This window comes from Sciurus carolinensis, chromosome 12, assembly GCF_902686445.1.
Source record: "Sciurus carolinensis chromosome 12, mSciCar1.2, whole genome shotgun sequence".
Classification (NCBI taxonomy): Eukaryota; Metazoa; Chordata; class Mammalia; order Rodentia; family Sciuridae; genus Sciurus; species Sciurus carolinensis.
Genome location: NC_062224.1, coordinates 81,843,755 through 81,863,311, shown reverse-complemented (window position 1 = coordinate 81,863,311; position 19,557 = coordinate 81,843,755). Strand labels below are relative to the sequence as shown.

The 19,557-nt window shown below is 43.8% G+C and overlaps 1 protein-coding gene across 5 annotated transcripts in view; it reads left to right on the top strand.

Moving 5' to 3' along the window:
• The first annotated feature begins 223 nt into the window (after nt 1-223).
• The window catches only part of Srgap2 (SLIT-ROBO Rho GTPase activating protein 2), a 237,876-nt gene continuing 218,542 nt past the window's right edge, over nt 224-19,557 (top strand). For 2 of the 5 annotated variants that reach the window (XM_047519791.1, XM_047519790.1), the window contains exons 1-2: nt 225-387; nt 2,148-2,754. In XM_047519791.1, the coding sequence (XP_047375747.1) occupies nt 2,688-2,754 (67 nt within the window). In that variant the 5' untranslated portion in view covers nt 225-387; nt 2,148-2,687. Of the gene's footprint in view, nt 388-2,147; nt 2,755-19,557 lie in introns of all 5 variants that reach the window. The other 3 variants (XM_047519793.1, XM_047519794.1, XM_047519792.1) reach the window with 2 other exon arrangements.

The window sequence follows — 19,557 nt, the reverse complement described above, 5'->3', positions numbered from 1 at the left end:
TTTGTGTTTGGTTGTCGGTTCCTTCTTAATCCCGCCCACCAGTTCTACTTTAGGGTTCGACAGCCCCGGGAGGAGCTTACTCTGGGACCACGCCTCAGCAGTGAGTGTTAGTCACACCTCCAAGTTTCGTAGGCTCCTCCCCTTGTCCCTGGACTCTAGAGATCAGCTATTCCTGTTGGCTGGAGGCCCCATCGGTCGATAAAAAGCGGGCGGTGATTGGTAAAGGGGTGGGTTCTGTTTCCCGGCGGGGTCCTGCGGAGTTGGCTGAGGCTCCTCAGGGGACTGGGGGGCCGATCTGCGTAGAAGCGGGTGGTGGGGAAGAGAGGGGAGGAGAGCTCCGAGTGGGAAGTGGAGCCAGGGGCCCGAGACTCGTCGCGTCAGAGCCAGGTAAAGGCTCCTTTCCTCTCCCCTTCCTTCCCTACTTGCAGGCTTGAGCACTGACCGAACAAACCCAGGCTGGGGCGGGAAGGAGAGGGCGCGGATGCTGCTTGCGGCATCGCCTTAGCTATGCCGCGCGTCTGGAATCCCTCAATCCGCCCCCCTCCTCACCCCCGACCCTCTCCAAATCTCCCAGTACAGCCCATAATACTTCTCCGGACTGCATGTCTCTCCGCCCATCACCGCACTGCCTGAGACTCTGTCCTGGCTTACTTACCGCAGCGCAGACTGCATCCAGCCCCCTCCCCATTTCCTTATCACACCGGCAGCCTGGGTCCACCTTGGGGCAGCCGTCACTGGCGTAGCCGATGACCATCGGCTGGCCTCTTCCCCTGTTTCCAAGCTCTGGCAGACAGCCCAGGTCACAGACCAGGACCCAGAAGGATGGGTGTTCCGCACAGCTTCCGGGGCTCTTTCCTTGTCCAACCCTCCTAGCTCGCTCGCAAGGTCTCCTCTTCACCCACTCCGGTTCCCAGACCCGCATCTCGGTACCAAAGTTGCTAACATCCTTGGACTTCACGTAACATCGCAGCCCACCAAAGTCTACTAACAGCCCCTCACCCCCAAGGCCATCTCCCCTAGCCCTCTCCGGGCTTCCAAGCTTATGCAGTTCCAGTTGTCTCTGGGCTCTGGTCCAGCCTCAGGACCCCACCTCAAAATCGCCTCCCCGCTTCCTGCCAGCCTGAACCATGCCGCCTCTACTCACTCCCGACCTCCCTCAGTGCGGCTCTTCCTCCGGCCCCGGGAAGTGTAAGATACTCGCGGATCCTCCTCCCGGAGCCCAGAGGGAAAGGGCCGGCCAAGGAGGGAGGGTCCCTGCTGCGGAGCGCCAGGGAGCCAGACGCCGGGCTCCGCGCTCCCGCCTGTTTCCCTCCGGCCTCCCGGGCCTTGGCTGGGGAGGTATCTCCTCCAGCACCTCTTGGTGCGACTCGCACGACCTCTCCCCACCCCCAGATTGGGATTGGGTGCGGTATCTGGGATTCCTGGGCTTGGGTGACAAAAAATATTGGGGATGGCATTAAGTTACTCTCGTCCTTGGTTTGGGGAGGCAATGCTGCCTTCCGTCCCCCATCCCCCGGTTTTCCCGGTTCCGACCCTCGCCTCTAACCCGTTTCCTGCTTCTGCCGACCACATTGTTTTCCTGGATGTCCCGTGCGGAGCAGGCTTTTTCCTGCAGATCCCCTCACCCCCCCCAACATTTTGCTGCCAAGAGAAGCTAGTAACCAAAAACAAAACAACTGGGAGGAGGGGCGGGAAGGGAAGAAAAGTTGTGCCCGGGTGGCTTGTCCCTCTCTGGCTTTGATCCCTTTTGATGTCCAGGGAGGTGCCCCAGCCAGAGGGTCAGGGGCCGCGTCGCGGGCAGGGCCAGAGGGCCCCCTTGGGCTGGCGGCTACCCAGTGCTGGCGGGGCTCGGGAAGCCGCCGAGGTGCCGCAGTCCCCGCCCGGAGCTCCGCGTTCCCGCCGCAGTCCCCGCCCGGAGCCCGCGCAGGCGGCTGCTCCAAAGTGTTTTCTTTCGGCCTTAAAACAAAATCCGGAGGGAGCTTCCTTCCTCCCCACCTCGCTGGGCCGGGCTCTGCTGGCCAGGCAGCGTTTGGCCGAGATGAATGGGCCCAGGCCGGGCCCGGAGCGACGTCCCCAACCCCACCCCCGCTGCGATTAGGATCTGCTCTCGGGTTGATCGCCCCCTCCCCCTTTTCCTGCATTTACAGGCAAGTGAACCGGAGCAAACGACTTCCGATCCAGTCCGCGCTGCTGCGGCTCCCGTTTGGGATTTGATTTGCAGCATCTTCGAGCCTGTACGACAAAAAACCGCGAAGCACGCCCAGTCTTCCCCCAGCACCCCGATACAAACCCACTCCCTTCCAGGGACATAGCTGGGCGCGTCCACACCCCCGCACCCCCACACCATGTTGTGCGGAAGGACTTCCACTCCCCGCCTGTGTCGTTGATGTCAGACCCCAGGCCAGGCTGCGGGCGCTGCCGTTCTCCAGGCTAATGCTGAGGCTGCGGCTCAGGCTCTAGCACAGGAACCAGTCGCCGCGTTCTCGGCCCCAGCGCCTACCGTCTGCATGTGCCCGCCGTAGCCGCCTGCCCAGCCCGCAGCCCGCGCTCCCCGGAGCGCTGGAGACCACCGCGGGGGGCCCCTTCTGCCCTTGGGAGAAGCGGTCTTGGAGGTATTGATTTTTTGGTTGGATTTTTCCCCTGGATCTATCAGTTCACAATTCGAATTTGGAAGAAAGAAGGAAAACATGACGTCTCCAGCCAAATTCAAAAAGGATAAGGAGATCATAGCAGAGTACGATACTCAGGTCAAAGGTAAGGGCTTTGAAAAATGGCATAATGCATGTGCTCTATGGACTGGTGAGGCATGCATTTCCACCCTGATTTGCAGGCGGTTCATTTCTTTGGGTGGAGCAGGTGGGGGCAGGCTGACCCCAGAGGTGGTTTCATAGGTGGGTCCGAGCCTCCTAAGGATGGGCAGTGCCAGGGGCCACAGGCACTGGTAAGGAACTGGAGTGGGCTTAGGAGTGTCTTTGTGGGTTTGGCTATTATTTTGGCAGCCCCTTCCCCCAGGCTGGACAGGATGGGGGGAGGGGCTGGAGGTTCTTGGAGAGAGAAAGGCGGCAATTCGGCACTCACCTCCCCATGTCTGGGTCAGTTTTCCTTGAAGGGCAACTGAAATCTGACAGGTGTTTGGACATTTAATTTAGAGGCTGAAGGGGAGTCCTGACAGGCAACCTTGAGAAGGTGTGCCATTTGGAGATCCCTGGGAGAGGCGGGGTTTTTTCTGATGCACTACATTAAAGCCTGAGATTTGCAATGGTACTGTTCACAAAAGTCTCTAGCCATATTGGGTTCACCTAGTACCTGCTCGGTTCCTGGTCACTCTGCATACAGTTAGAGATCAGAGAACAGAAAGAATAAGGCCATCCATACCCCGTCTCCACCCTTACCTAAACAGCAATAGAGTTGTGGTGTTAGGGTTTTAGGGTGGTGCTGATTCTGGAAAATGAGGAGACATAATTTTTAAGCCCTTCTGTGTTGTCATTCCGTGCTCCAGAATACATGCTTTTAAAGCCCCATTTCCTTCTCTGCAAAAATGTGAAGGGTAAATCAAAATGTGGACCTGGAGAAACCAAGTGACCTGTTTCTTCATCTAGTCCACTGCCTGACTTGGCTGGTCAATCAGATCCCATACCCAAATAGCCTTTTCTTAACCAGCATTTCCCTTAGGAGTGGTTCCTACCTGTGAAAGAGACCTAGCATATGTTTATGCAAGGCACTGGCTCTTCCTGACCAGTCCCTAGAAAGAGCCATGCTGCTCCAGTTCATCGAGACCCTAGCTGGGGAGTGGGAGAGGTGGGTGGCCTTAAATGTTACACCACATGGTTGGAGCTCTGGGTTTTCCTTTGTTTCAGAGTACAGAGGGAGGGGCCCCTCCTTCTTTCCCTGCACCAATGCAAGGAGACCTTTTCCTATCATAGAGGACTTGGGAAGGGCCATGTCTCCCCTCTAATGATTGCCTGGGGTGCGGGTAGAGGTAGAGTGTGTATTGGGCAGCTTCCTTATCTCTTGGAAGGTTGGAAGGTAGTTTGAAGTCCCCATTGTGTCTGCAGGATCTTTTGTATGTCATCAGTTTGGTCAATGCTGGAGGTGCCCTAAGGGACCTTCTATCCACTTGGCTGCAAATATTGGTAGGTTTATTACAGAGATGGGGGGAGTTGATTGATTGATAGCTTCAGTTGGGCTGGGATTTAGAGAGGTGTGGTTGTGAGTTATAATTGAGGTCTTGGCCTCTTGTCACTGTTCATAATCTGGGCCTGTTTTTGTAAACAATAGGCCACTGGCCTCCATGTCCTGTCCAGATGCACTACATTCTGCTCTTGGAATCCCCCCTGCAATTTTAGCCAGATATGTCATTCTTTCTTTCTTTTTTCTTTTAATACATCCTATTCTTAACTGTTGCCATAGGGAGTGTTAATAACTTTGACTTTTCCAGATTTCTCTCCAGAAGCACACAATTTGACTAAGGTGCAAAGTGATTTTACATGCTTATTTTTTGGAAGGTTCAAGGCTGATAGGTGTTAATAGATTCTGCCAGTTTCTTATTGGTAAAATATTTCTCACGAGTGTCTCAAAATTAAACACTTGGTATATTTACAAACATTGCTCATGGACATGATGTAATGCAGTCAGCTATTTGGGGTTTCTTTTTAACCTTGCCACAAGCAGGAGACTTCTGCTTTGCTCCAATATTTTTCCATTGCCACTATTCAGGATCATAGAATTTTATAGGTGACTGAGCATGATGTCTTCCTTAGATAAGGTGCCCGATGAATGCTTAGGGAACTGATCTGAATGGTTTAATCCCTTATTTTATAGCTGAGAAGAGTACAGAGAACTGAAGAGGCTTGTCCAAGGTCACCTAGTAAGGTGGTAGGAGATCTGAGGCTAGAGGCAGGTTTATTGATTTCTAATTCCCTATTCTGTATCTTTACTATGAAACATCATCTAATCAGAGTGGGGAAAAATTTCTTAAAGAACCAAAATCTGCCAATGAATAATAGTGGTGATAATGATAATACTTCACATTTTGGGTGCTCATTATGTTCCATACTGTCTCAAGTGCTTTACATGAAATGGTCTTGTCTAATCTTTACATCAGTCCAGAAAGTGGTCATCTTCCATTCAACACATGGGGAAACTGAGGCTCAGAAAGGCTAACAGACCCTTCCAAGGTCACACAGCTGGACTGTAGCTTTAATCATGGGCTGTTTATTGAGTGCTTAATATGTGTTTGTTTTGGGGTCAACCTGTATAGCAGTGAAGAAGGCAGAATCCAAACCCTCATGGAGCATACATTCTAGAACCTGAGCTCTGGACAAGCAGAGAATTTTGAGACAAAGAACCTGGGTTCAGGGTTGACTCTGCCATTTCCTATCTGGAAACCTTCCATCAGAATTATGGGTTTTAACTCTTTATGAGTTCTGCGGGACTCACGTGCTGCCAGCCTTACTTCTCTTACAGATGCCAAGATAAAAAAAGAAATTTGCTGTAACAGCAAAGCAGTTTGGATTGGTGCTTAAGAGCGCAGGTTTTAGGGCCATTGGGGTCATGGTTTAAATCTCCATTCTGTCACTCAATATGATTTGTCTGGGCCTCAGTTTCTTACTTTGGAAAGTAGGCAAAATGATAGGTATTTCCTAAGATAGTTGTGGGAAGTCACTGAGTATATGTCGATCACTTAGCACAGAATCTGGCATGTGTTCGTGTTCAAGGGTGGTGTAGCCTTCCCCTCTTCAGTAAGCCTTCGTTCCTGCTGACTTGGGCTAGTTAGTAAGCCTGCATGTTGTATTCACTCCCAAAGCACCAGTTGTTAAATGATAGGAAATGAATCTAGAAATGAAACTTGAGTTCTAAGTTCATCTAGTAGTAACAAAAGACATTTTGTGCCTGTCATTTCGCCCTTTTGGACATCAGTTTCCTTTTCTGCAAAATGAACAGATAAACTGTCTTAAGTGTTGGTTGGCTACTGTTGTTCTGTATGTCCCTGCCCAGAGACCTGGGTCTGCTGTTCATTTGGGATGGTTTGACTCAAGTGGTCTCTAAATGGACTGCGTGGGACTTTCTATCCTGTGGTTTTTGCCTCCCCTGAAATCACCTGCTTTCATGTGCCACGAAGAACTTCTGAGACTATAGCCCCAATGCCACCCCAGTGTGGTTTAATGAGGGGTGCTCATATCCTTGGTCAGCCAGCCATGTAGCTGCCGTCTTAAAAACCATTGTTTCTGGTTTGTGGGTGTTCAGATTCCTTTGAAAGTTCATGCCTCTTAATGTCAGACTGGAAAGCACTAATATTCTGAGTCTTTTCACATAGCTTTTCCAGTTTACAAGGCACTTTCATATACATTAATCTCTGAATATTCTTGACAGGCCTGGTCAGATTCATGGTCATAGTATGGTGCCTTTGGCCTCTATCCTGTTAGCTTCTTTGCTGGTATTTATCAAAAGGTGATGAGGGCAGGGCATGGTACTGGAGATGCTAGGCTGGGTGGTATTTGGGTGAATTCACATCATTGCCTATAAGTCCCAGGTATTGTCCTTCCTTATTCAAGATCCTTTTTGCTTTACCTACTCCATACCTTGAGTTTTTGCATTCTCCTAGAAAGCCTGAGACCAAGAGTTAATGAGAAGATTCCAGGAGGAATAGTCTCTATGGCACTGTGTGCTAAGCAGTCAGCTTCTCCTTTTTGAAAAGATTAGAGGTCTTCTCTCTCTTTCTCTCTCTCTCAGTGTCTTAGAAGAGTGTGTACCATGAAACTGAGAGGTGAATTTTTGTAATTTCCATGTGGAGCATTTTGATAGAAAAAGCACAGACCTTTGCCTGGAACATTTTAACCCTTTCAGAACCCTTTGGGAGGTGGAGATGAAATTTCAAACTCTAGTCATGTTGTGTGTGCACATGTGCTTGGAAATGCTGATTGCTGGTATTTAACAAGCTTGTTCCCCAGGGGAGGTCTGAGCAGTTCCTCACTCATGCCAGCAAAGGTCTTCTCCCGAAGCTTCTTTCCTCCCAGCCCCTGCCTCCCATTCCCCATGGGAGCTTTAAATATAATCAGTTTATGAAAAGCTGCAGTAAAACATCTTGGAATCCCCAAGCAGTTGCTATCATCTTCCTGTGAGATGGCTGAGGGCTCTTTTTCCCTTGTGCAAGGAACATAGAGACTCTGTAGTGAGGTGAACTCCTACAAGAAAATGAAGCTCTTGGAAAAATAAAAGCACTGCATCTCAGAGTTGCAAGATCCCAGAGAAGGGGGTAGGCTAGGATCCAGGGCATGCTGTGGGTTGTGCAAAGTAGCAATGGTTGGAAACCGTGTTCAGGGTAATCCTTAGCTTTGCCAGTGTCCAGTGTTCTTTGGGAAATGGGAACAGAAATTTCCTTTGGAGAAGGGTAGTTATGGCCTCATCTGTCTTGTGCCATACAGGTCAAAAGCTTAGACAAGCTCTGATCATTTCTCTGCTATCAGGTTCACAGACTGTGACCTGACCCAATCAGTCGGGTCTGTCCCCCTTTAATATCAACTGGTGTTCAGGCTCTGCCTCTTAAACTCCTGCTGTCCACTCCTGATAAACTGAGCTGTCCAGAGTCTCCTGTAGAATTCTCCTTTCAGATAAAGGGTTTCTTCCTGGGCATCATGCTTCCCTCACACACGCTAGATCTCTGAGGACTATGTTAGGAAAATGCTGTCAGATTTAGGGGAAAAGTAATCAATGTGTAGGTTTCTACTAGCAATAAAATTCAAGAGTACCATTTTAACCTGGTGTCAGAATTGACCTTTAAGGGAATCTGTGGAAGTTACCTCTGCAGAGGTTTGATTTAAAATTAAGTAATAACACTTAAAAATTGTTTTAAAAATTACAAAATAACACCTTTTATGATAATGTGTAGAACTCACATTTCTCTCTTTTTCTTTTAATTGTGGTAAGATACACATAAGATTTACCATCTTAACTATACGGAAGTGTACAGTTCAGGAACATTGTGCAGCCATTATCACCCTCCAGAGAACTCTTATCTTGCAAAATAGAAACTGTACCCATTAAATAAGAACTCCCCTCTCCTGCTGTCACTCCCTGGCAATGTCCATTCTACTTTCTGAGGTAGTTGCAGATAAAGAGAATCATATATTTGTCCTTTTGTGACTGGGTTATTCTGTTTAATATGACGTCCTCAAGGTTCACTGATATTGTTGATATGTCAGAATTTTTTCCTTTTGAAGACTGAATAATATTCTGTTTTATGTATATATCACATTTTGTTTATCAGATCTTTTGCTGATGGACACTTGAGTTGCTTCCAGTACTTATTCATACTGTTGGTATCAACACAGGTGTATTTCTATTTTTCAAAAATGTCCTCTAGGGCTGGGATTGTACCTCAGTGGTAGAGTGCTTGCCTAGCGTGTGTGAGGCACTGGGTTTGATTCTTAGCACTGCATATAAATAAAAAAAAATTTTTTTTTAAAATATCCTCTATACTAACATTTTATGAGCCTATATATGTATACTTCTGTATAACCACTTATCCTGATAAATATTTGAGTTTTTAATATATGCATTTATATTTTTATATTACAAATATCTATTTATGTTCATAATATGAGCATTTGTATTATTAATAATAAAGTTATGCCTTTTAATAATTACATGGGTTACTAAACTCTTATTGTATTTTCAGTAACTTTATTATGTTTAATAAACTATACATGTTTAAGGATACAATTTGATACTCTTTGAAGTACAGAATACACCTAGGAAACCATCACATCAAGATTAGTGAACATAACCATTATCCCTAAATGTTTCTTCATTATAATGTAGTTCTAATAAATGAGTACTACAGTAACCATGTACAGAAAAGACATTAGCTTAATGCTAAGGAACTAAAAGGGAGATACTACTAAGTTTAACAAAGTAATAAATAAATAATGATCCAAGCTACCCAGATTGTTCCTGGAAAATTTGTTTTATCTTAATGAAAAAAGAGAGGCTCTCAGAGAAGTTCAGTTAATATTTGTGTCTCAGTCACTGCTGTTTTTAGGAGAGAGAGAGTACAGAATGGGAAAAACAAGACAGGGGAAAAAAAGGTCTTGGTCATATTAGGAGCTGACATGTGACAGTATCTATCTTCCTATAGACCTTGCTTGAACTGGTCCCCAGGGCATCACACCTCTTTAGAAGGGTTACGTAAGTCAGATGCTAAGGGGAGGGTCTGGGGGCTCCCATGGGAGATCTTACCAGAATGTTATAAATATGGTTTCTTTCCTCTAATAATTGATTCCCCCTTGCCTGCTGAATAGAGACCAACTTTCTCAGGTAGACGTGAACTCCATCCTCAGTCTGGGCAACCTGTCATTTCAACCACTTTTCTCATTTTATTTTAAGAGAACTGGAGGCCTCTCTGGACTATTTGCTATTCTTTCAACACATCCACTATTAGCTAGCATTTTATTGTTTGTTTGGGGCTTACCACGTACTAGACATTATCCTAAGTACTTTATCAAGATTATTTTATAATCCTTACAGGAGAAATATAGTACCGCTATGGCATTTTGCTGATGAAGCAAGTGAGGTGTAGGACATTCAGTAACTTGCTGGTGTCTGCCCCTGGTGGAGATAGAACAGGAATTAGAACCTTGACAGTCATCAGAGTCCGAGTTCCGAGTGCTGCTCACAGAATGCCCCTTTTTCCCTGCTCAGTCCCTATTCCCTTGCCCAGTCCCAAGTCTTTACCTAAAGAAATTCTAGCTATCCTGGGATACCTTCCTTGATCACTGTGCTCAGAAATGACTCTTCTCTTTATTTTACCTATACATTGTTTTCCAGGGCCCGGGAGATAGCTCAGTCAGTAGAGTGCTTGCCTTGCAAGCACAAGGCCCTGGGTTTGATCCCCAGCACCACAAAAAACAAAAAACACACATTGTTTTCCTTCCTTTCTTCCTTCCTTCCTTCTTTCTTCTTCTTCTTCTTTTTTTTTTTTTGGTACTGGGGATTGAACTCAGGGGCATTCAACCACTGAGTCACATCCCCAGACATTTTTATATTTTATTTAGAGACAGAGTCTCGCCCAGTTGCTTAGGGTCTCACTAAGTTGCTGAGACTGACTTTGAACTCATGATCCTCCTGCCTCAGCCTAACCACCACGCCCAAAATTTTTTTTTTTTTTTAATAGATCTCATAGGGCATTGATCTCTTACTGCCTTAGGTTTGGAATATTTGTATTTCAGTCTTCTCTCTTTCATGATGCTTCTGGTAGGAATGTTTTGAGATGTAGTGCAGTGCAGAGAATACAGATGTTAGAACCAGTCCTGACTTGGAGTCTTGTCAATATTATCTCCTTGCTCTTTGACTTTGCTCAAATCATAAAATTTCTCTTCCAAGCATCCTCTTCTGTGCCATGAAGATAACAAGACCTACCTTGCTGTTTATTGCAAATGTATCTAAAATACTGACTTAGTGTATGACAAATATTAAATGCAAAATAAATAACTTATAAGGTTTCTTCACATGGGAAACAGTTCCAGAATATTATTGTAGCCCAAATGCTGACTCTCAGTAATTATGTATTGACTATAATAACAAAAGAATAAATGAATGACCTAGAGATAACTATTTCTTTTGGAAATAGTTTCTTAATTTGATCTTGGCCAGTTTATCTTTGTACAGTATCGCTGAAATGATTGAAAAACAAACACCTGTTATTCTGCTAAGGTCGCTGCATGAAAGACTATTTATATCCATCATTTCCGATGTACGCTGCTCATAGTTTAACCACCACAGAGCTGAACCGCCTCTGGTTCCCTTGCTATGCTGTGTTATGCCATGTTTCATGCTTTATTCATGCTGTGTACTCTCTTTGGGATGGATCCTCTTCCTTGAACCTGGAAAATTTATTCATCCATTAAAGCCCAACTCAGATGCTGTCACCTCCTGAAAGTCCTCCCTGCTTTACTGCATATGCTGGCTGTCAGCACAGTGACCCTGCACAGCATACCCCAGCATCTCCCCTTGCTTTCTGCACATGGCCATCAGTGTACCCACAGCATCTCTCTATGTCCTTGCGCACACTTGGTATTATTGCAGTCATTATGTTACATTGTAATTTCTTTGTTTACATCTCTTTGTTTATAACTCACTGAGCATCTTTGGGATAGAACTGTCTTTTATTCAATTTCATGTGTCAGGCTTCTACCACAGAGTAAGCACTAACATGTTTATAAACATTCAAATGAACTGTTTTCTGAGTTAAGGTTGGATGTGACAGGGCCATGCTGCCACACTTCTGCAGTTCTTCTACTTCAGAAAAATAAGTCACTCCTTTGTTAATGTTACTTGAAAGTCAAACTAGATGAAACATGGTGACTGTCGTCATTATACAAGGGCAAGTGCAAACTATAGCACCATCCATGGGGCATATTTCTCCTTATTTATTACCTCCCCTGTCCTCTTTCAAATCTCTGCCCTAGAGCTATACTTAATTTGATCAAATTTCTTCAATCACATCTCTTACCTTGGAAACCAAGAAAAATATTAACTTTGAAAATTCCCAGGAGTTTAAAAGAGAAATAAAGCTTTCTTTGTAATTGAAGCAGAACACATTCTACACTTATCCAGGATTTATTCCCCAGTTTTAACAGATATTCACAATCTAAATTGGAGAAAGTTTACATCAGTCTTGACCAGGAGTTAAAAACACTGTTGATTTGAACTGGGAGCTGTTGGAATGGGCTTGGTGAGAGATATTACCCGGCCAGAAGCAGCTGTATGATCTATGGTGAATGGGGAGGAAGGGTCCAAGGGCATCCGCAGGAAAACTCTCCCCTCTGGTTTTTCAAGTCATTTGGTATTTGGTAGCCCTGACCTTATTTACAACAGTGAATGGATAGTTCTGAAATTGAAATACACCTTCCCAGGGAGGAGAAATAGCTGGGAATTATGCCTTCTTCATTTTTGTGGGTGTCTTATTAGGATACCATAGGTTAGAGAGAAGGCAGTCTTTTCTTAAAAAGAAAAAAAAAAAAATTGTTTTTTCCTTCTTGTACCAATCAGTGGATAGGTAACCTGAAAGGCATTGTGAAAGTTGGGACCTTGTCTTTGCTGTGTGAGTCTCGATCCTGTGTTTAGAATCATGGCAGTGTCTGAAAGCTCCCCCAGGAGATGACGACCTCACCACCAGCTGTGGGTGACTGGGTGGCCACAGCTTCACAGGAAGACAAAGCACAGAAAACAAAGGGAACCAAAAGCATGAGCTGGCCAAGAGGCGACATGCCATGAGCTTTAAAAAATACATCCTGTTTCTGAAGAGATGGCAACAATTTCTCCAAACACTGAAATCCTTTAGAGATCTGTTCCCTTTTGTGTGTGTGTGTGTGTGTGTGTGTGTGTGTGTGTGTAGGGGCACACTGGGCCAGATCTTGGCAGATGAGTTAGCTGCTCTGTGGGAGGCATCTTGTCTGAGGTACTTATTCTGGAGCAATATTTCTTTTGGATCAATGGTACATTTTATAACAAATTGAACGACAGGATTCTATACAGGTAGAATGGTTCTAAGAGGAAGAGTGCAGGATTGGAAGGCAGAAAGTTTGCCTGCTAGTTTTGCTTTGATTATGATTTGGGGAATAACTCACCTAAGGTCTCAAAATTCCTAGTTTCCTCATCTATAAAATGAGGACAGTTCTTGGCACTGATTAATGATGATGGTGATGATGGCGCCCAACATTTATGGAGGACTCCAGAGGCCTAAACTCTGTTTTAAGTGCTTTACATGTATTAGTTCATGAATTTCCTGATAGCTCTATGAGGTAGCTGTTATTATCCCCATTTTACAGATGAAGCAAAATGAGGTTAAGTAACTTGTTCCGAGGCACACAACCAGTAAGTGATGCTCTTACCCAGGCTGATTGACTATATTTTGGTGAGGTACTAGGGATTGAACCTGGGGCATTTTACCACTGAGCTGTATACCCAGTTCCCTAATTCTTTCTTTCTTTGGTTTTTATTTGTTTGTTTTTGTTTTGAGACAGGATCTTTCTAAATTGCTGAGGCTGGCCTTGAATTGGCCATCCTCCTGCCTCAACCTCCTGAGTTGCTGTGATTATAGGCATGTACTGCCACACCTGACTTTTGTGAGGCTGAAATGAAAGAATTCACTTGAAAGCCATTTAAAAACTGTGAAATGCTGTATGTTTAGTTGATTGTTGTCATTTCCTAGTATCTTAATACAAAAAAGAGTTCATACAGTCTTTTAAATGTCTTCCTAGTGATACTTGCTTGACCTACCCAAGCCTTGTTTTTCTCATCTGGGAAATTAGTGATTAAATTAGAAAATTTCTAATATCCTCTCAGCTTTCCTTGTTCATGATTCTTGCTTATTTAATATATGAAGATGACGATGTTGTCCCTTGTAGGACACACTCATTGGTACAAAAACTGTTTTATTCTTGGGATGACACTCTGTGTGGCTTCCACACACATGGAGAGGATGAACCCCAGGTGGTGGCAGAGCAGTTGAAGCGACATTTGGTTGGTTAGGTGTCATGATCTGGTAGAAGGATGTGCATCACAGAGAAATCGGAGGAATGGTTACAAGATGGGCCTGGAGGTGGAATTGTGACTTGATCACTAGGACAATGAATGCTTTAACCAGGATAAATACATTAAGCCTTGGATTTCTAGGAAGCTCATGAAGTTCAAGTGAGAAAATGCCTGTGTCACTGGTTTGTGTGGTTTTTCTCACCCCTGTTGGAAAAAAAGGAATTTGTGTAATCCTTAGTATTAGAGACAATTATGTCTTGTGTTCAGAACTTGGATTTAAAAGGAAGCTTGAGTGATTGTCTCTAACGAAAATTAAAGAAATAAGGAAGTGGGAGGCAGGCTTTTAATCCCTGACATCTGGACGGGGGGAGGTGATGTAGATGTGGAACCTGTGTAGGGTTGACCTAGACATCTGGGCTGTGGGGAAGTGACTTCAGGCCTTCCTAGGATGTAGGATGGCCTCTTGCCTCTTATGTCGCTCTTCATACGTTAGGCCCTTTGTCAACGAAGGAATTTCTGTGAGAATTGTGATGGAGTATGCTGTAATACGGACTTGAAATGTTTTCATGTTTATGTTTGTTTTCTTTTCAGCTAATGAATAGGCTAAGTAACAGTCTGTTGTTTTAAGATGAGTACTATTAATAATAATGACAGCTCATATTTTTATCATTACAGCATTTGAAAAATATCATTCGCAGGGAGGGAGGTTCTAGGGTAATGCAGGAACAGCTTCCTAATTTTGGACAAGCCAGTCCACCTTTGGGATTCTCAACTTCTCAGCTGAAAAGGGAAAAGATGGATTACTTGTTCTTTGCTTCATCATTTTGAGGACACATGACCAAAAAATGGTTAGCATAATGTGAATTGCCACATAGAGTCTTGATGTTGATTGTTGTCCTGGGGAAAGGCTAGAAACCAGAGAACAGATATTACAGGTTTTTTTAAATGCATGGCTCCTCGTCCTGGTTTAAGGTTTCAGCTTTAAGTGACATTAATAGGCTTTGTGTTTTGGGCATCCTTGGAGCCAATTGTGCGGTATCGCTTGATCTCTCTTATTTATTCAGTGATTTGTGGTGATGTAAGTTATCTCAGCTCTTCGCTGTCAGCAATTTTAAACCAAACATCGGAGCATTTTGGATAGATGACATCTGTTACTTTGATTAATGAGGTTCTTGATCTGGATATGTTAAGGCCAGTAACAACACAATTTTAAAACACCTGGTTCTCCTCCACACTATAGTAGCACTCACACCAACAGGGCCTGAATCTGATTGTGCCACTTATTTCTTTCTAAGAGTAAGTGTGTGTGTGTGTGTGTGTGTGTGTGTGTGTGTGTGTGTGTGTCTGAGAGAGGGCAAGCAAACACTTGCTGGCTTGCTCTTTCTTCTGTTCTTTTGGCCAGGGAGCAGGATTGCCAGTCCAGAAGTGCCAGCTTTTTTTGGATTCAGCAGCAAAAGAGTTCATCATTATCTAGGCAGAAACAAACCTCTCAAGTTATTAACCCGCCCTTGCTTCATTTCTCCTCTTAGTCTTCCTATAAGAAAAGGCACCCTCGAGCACATACACCTCACACTCTTCCAAGACTTAATGTAAAACGATCTCATGTTTTTGAGAGCAGGAATTACTTGGGAGGGACACGGGTTCCGCAGGCTTAGTGGGCATGATGTGAAAGTACGACTGTTTGGCTGGTGGAGATTGCAGATAAGAGTGTGATATGTAATTGAGTAAGAATTTGAAAAATTAGCCGATAACATTAGAGAAGCAAAGCAACCGCTTGTGCTTTTTTATGCATGAAAACTATTTGGAGTAGGAGTGAGGAGCTAGCATTGTTTTTAGGGCGTGGGAACCCCCTCCCCACCCCACCAGCCAAATATGTTTGCCCAGACCAAGAGTGTAAGGTCTCTGAGTGATCTTGACAGATCATTTAGTACATTCTTCTGCCCCTGGGCAATTCTTCAGTCTAATCTTTTCAGGAAAAGAACTGTTGGCTACCCTTTAAAATCCTTTCCAGGAGAGTGTAGCACAGCCTACCTTTCCATCTTGTTCCAGTGACCCAAACTACCAGTGGTCAATCCTCTCATCTGCAGAACTTGAACTAGAATAAGAAGAGGCCTGATGAGTTAATTCATGTTTTTGTGCTGTTGCCACGCCCTCTGTACAGGCCTTTGCTGCATTTGGGTTCTTAGCAACTGGGGAAGGAGGAGGGTATTGATGAAACTCATAAGGCGTTGGCTCTTGGCTGCTGGGGTGTCCTTCCCAGTCCCCTCCCTTCCTTAGTTCCTCTGCTTTTGGGACACTTTGTATTGAACAAGAAGATCATGAGCTAAGTTTATTCTGGCACCCATTTATGTAGCACCTACTGTGTGCTTGGTACTGTGTTGGGTTGTGGGCATAGAGAGATTAAAAGACTTCTGTCTTCAAGAAACTTCAGTCTATTAGAGGGATGGATAGATTGCACAGATTCAGTGATAGGACCACTGAAGAGAGCTGTCAGAGCCCCTGTGGACAGTGGAATAGTCGGATGGTGAGTAATGCTGGTGAGGCTAGGAGGTGGGGCAAGATGATGATTGCCACTTAGCATTTATAGAGCACACCTGTTGCCTTCCTATACTTTATCTCATTTGACCTCACAATAGTGCTATATGAGGGCAAAGTGATTTCAGGCCTTTGTTTTTTGTCTTTTTTGAAATATTTTACTGTGAGTTAATTATACATTTACACACAGCTGTCAGAAATAATACAGAGAGACTGTGCACATCCTTTAGTTTTTCCCAATGGTTAATGGCTTGCAGTACAATACAGTACAGTATCACAACCAGAACATGGACATTGACATTGATACAATCAAAATACTGAACCCTCATGTTGCTGTTTTATAGTCCTTTCTCTTTTACCCTCTCGTCCTACCTCCTTGCCTTAATCCTTAGTCCATCAGTTATTGGCAACCACTGATCTGTTCTCCTTGTCATTTCAAGAATATTACACAAATATTATAAAAATGGAATCATAAGTATGTAGTCTTTTAGGATTGACTTTTTTTTGCGTCACAAATCTCTGGAGATTCATGCAATGTTGTGTGAATTAGTAATACATTTCTTTTCATTGCTGAGAACTATCCTGTGTTTGAAAATTTAACCTTTCACCTACTGAAGGGCACTTGGATTGTTTCTAGTTTTTGGCTATTAGAGTAAAAATGATAGGAAGACTTGTGTACACATTTTGGTATAAACAGGTGTTTTTTTAAAGAAGTAGAGAGTAGAACGTTTTTTATTAATGGAATTGCAGATTAGGTTGAGAAATTGGCATAATATATATTCTGCTTTCATCTTGGAGTTTTCGTATAGATAAACCAAAGTAATACCTGGTCATGAATGTTACAAGCTATAATGAAATGTTAACAAATAAATGGGACAAGATGCCACAACATTGTGTTCTGTCCTTTATTGGAACCTTACCCAGAGCAGTTCTTAAATTGCAGTCTAGAGCTAGCTTTTAAAGGCTGTCTTTTCTTTTTCTTATTTATTTATTTATTTATTTATTTATTTTGGGTACCGGGGATTGAACTCAGGGGCACTTGGCCACTGAGCCACATCCCCAACCTATTTTGTATTTTATTTAGAGACAAGGTTTCACTGAGTAGCTTATCACCTCACTTTTGCTGGGGCTAGCTTTGAACTTGTGTTCCTCCTGCCTCAGCCTCCTGAACAACTGGGTCTTTTTCTTATTTTTGATATATTGGTGTTCCTTATATGTTCTGGTTATTGATGATTATGGATGAAATAAATATCTTATCTTGGAGTTAGCTTATCTTTTCACTTTTTATTGAATTCTTTGATGTATAAGAAATTTCAAATTTAATATAATTAAATGTATCTAACTCTTTATTGTTTGGACTCATTTAAAACATACACTCACTTAAAACACCACTCTCCTATCCTGAAATCATATTTTCCTGTGTTTTCTTTTAAAAGTTTTGAAATATTACTTTTCATATATCTGTCTTAAATAAAGGAGAGATTTATTTATGTATGTGGTATGAGTTAGGGATCTGATCTGACTTAATTTTATATTCCACGTGGCTGTTTGTCCTACCTCTATTTATTTAAGGGTACATTTTTTCTACTATTGATGGCTTTTTTTTTTGGTACTGGGGATTGAACCCAGGGGCATCTAACCACTGAGCCACATCCCCAGCCCTTTTTTTTATATTTTATTTAGAGACAGGACTTGCTGAGGTTAAGTGCCTTTCTAAGTTGCTGAGGCTGGCTTTGAACTCTTGATCCTCCTGCCTCAGCCTCCTGAGTCACTGGGTTTATAGGTGTGCACCACTGTCCCTGGTTCTCCTATTGATTTTTAATGTCATCTTTGTACATTTATCTAGTTTCTGCATATTTGTGGGCAAGAATTCTCTATTATGCTGAAGTGGTATTGCCTCTGGATGTACATCAGGGGTTCCTAGTGAGGGAGGTGAAGTTTTTACCTCCCGAGATAGGTAGTACTAGGCTGTTACCATAGTCCCAGCCAGAACAGCTTTGCCATTATGTTTACTATATTTGACATCCACCTAAGATTTTATTTGAAGAATTCAAAGAAATTCTTATACTTCTTTTTAAAAGTTTAAAAACTACCATTTTAACAAATTATATTTCAAAAAGTTTTTCAGGGGTAGCCCAGGGTCTTCTTTCTTATCTTGAATTGGACACAAAGGGTAGGAACCTAGAACCTAGCAGTGAGAGGACAAAGCATTTTCAAAGTAAAATAAATACATTGTTTTGGGATTGTGGTTGATCCACACAGATCCCCTGTGCCACCAGTAATTGTTAGGTAGTCTCTGTGAGCAGTTTAGGGCTGTCTGGAGTCCAGTCCTTATCCTCTATGACTACATCAGTGAAGAAAAACAGCCTACGTATACGAAAAGTAATTAAAAAAAAATTAACCCCACAGCAATACAAGAAATGACATCAGCCTGGGGATGACTAAAAATGAGTTCTGTTGATAAGCACTTGAGGAATTCTGAGATGGGAGAGGTGTGGGCCAGAATGAATAAGACCTTGATTTATGGAGTAAGATCTGGCTAAGTCAAGAGTGGGAGGGAAGAACAGAGGCAGTGTGTCTTGCCTTAGTGCTGTTGCCACCCCCTCCATGCTCACCACTCCGGCATCACTTCCTACACCCTAATACAATGATGGTTTTATCCACACGCCCCCAGCCGTCCTGTCCCTCTCCCAGACACACACTCCTACCAGAAAGCTTGTGAGTTCTTGGAGGGTGGGCAGTGGGCAGCCTTTCATTTCAGTGTTCCCAGCATCCGGCCCCATGTTTTCACGTGGGGTGACCCAATAAATGGGTGCTGAGTGAGAGAACAGACTATGGCTGGAGCAGAGGAGTGATGGACAGAGGAGTAAGAATAGGCTGGGGAGTTTCAGATGCTCTTGAAGGTCAGCCAGTATCTGGCTCCATACTGGGGCAATGGAGAACAATGGGGCAGTCTGCAGTGTGGGGAAGTCCTTTCAGAGGGACTCCCTGGCTGCTCTGGGCAGCCTGGCTGGGAAGGGTAAGGGAGGGCTGCTTCTGCCCACACAGGGTACACCAGTCTGCGCTGGGCCCTGCCCTGGGTGCTACAACTATGTTGTCAAAGAGTGATCAATTCCAGGCTGGGGTTGTGACTCAGTGGTAGAGCACTTGCCTAGCACATGTGAAGCACTGGGTTTGATCCTCAGCACCACATAAAAATAAATAAATAAATAAAATAAAATAAAGGTATTGTGTCCATCTACAACTAAATATATATATATACACACACACATACAACTACAACTAAATATATATATATATACATATGTATATGTATATACATACTCTTCCTCTTTTCTTTCTTTCATATATATATGTATATATATATATATATTTAAAAGAAAAAAGAGTGATCAATTCCTAGAGCCACATATGGGGAAAGTGTGAGTCTCCATTTACTGAACAAGAAACTTGCATTCAGGCAGATGATCCGAGGTGACAGTGACTTGT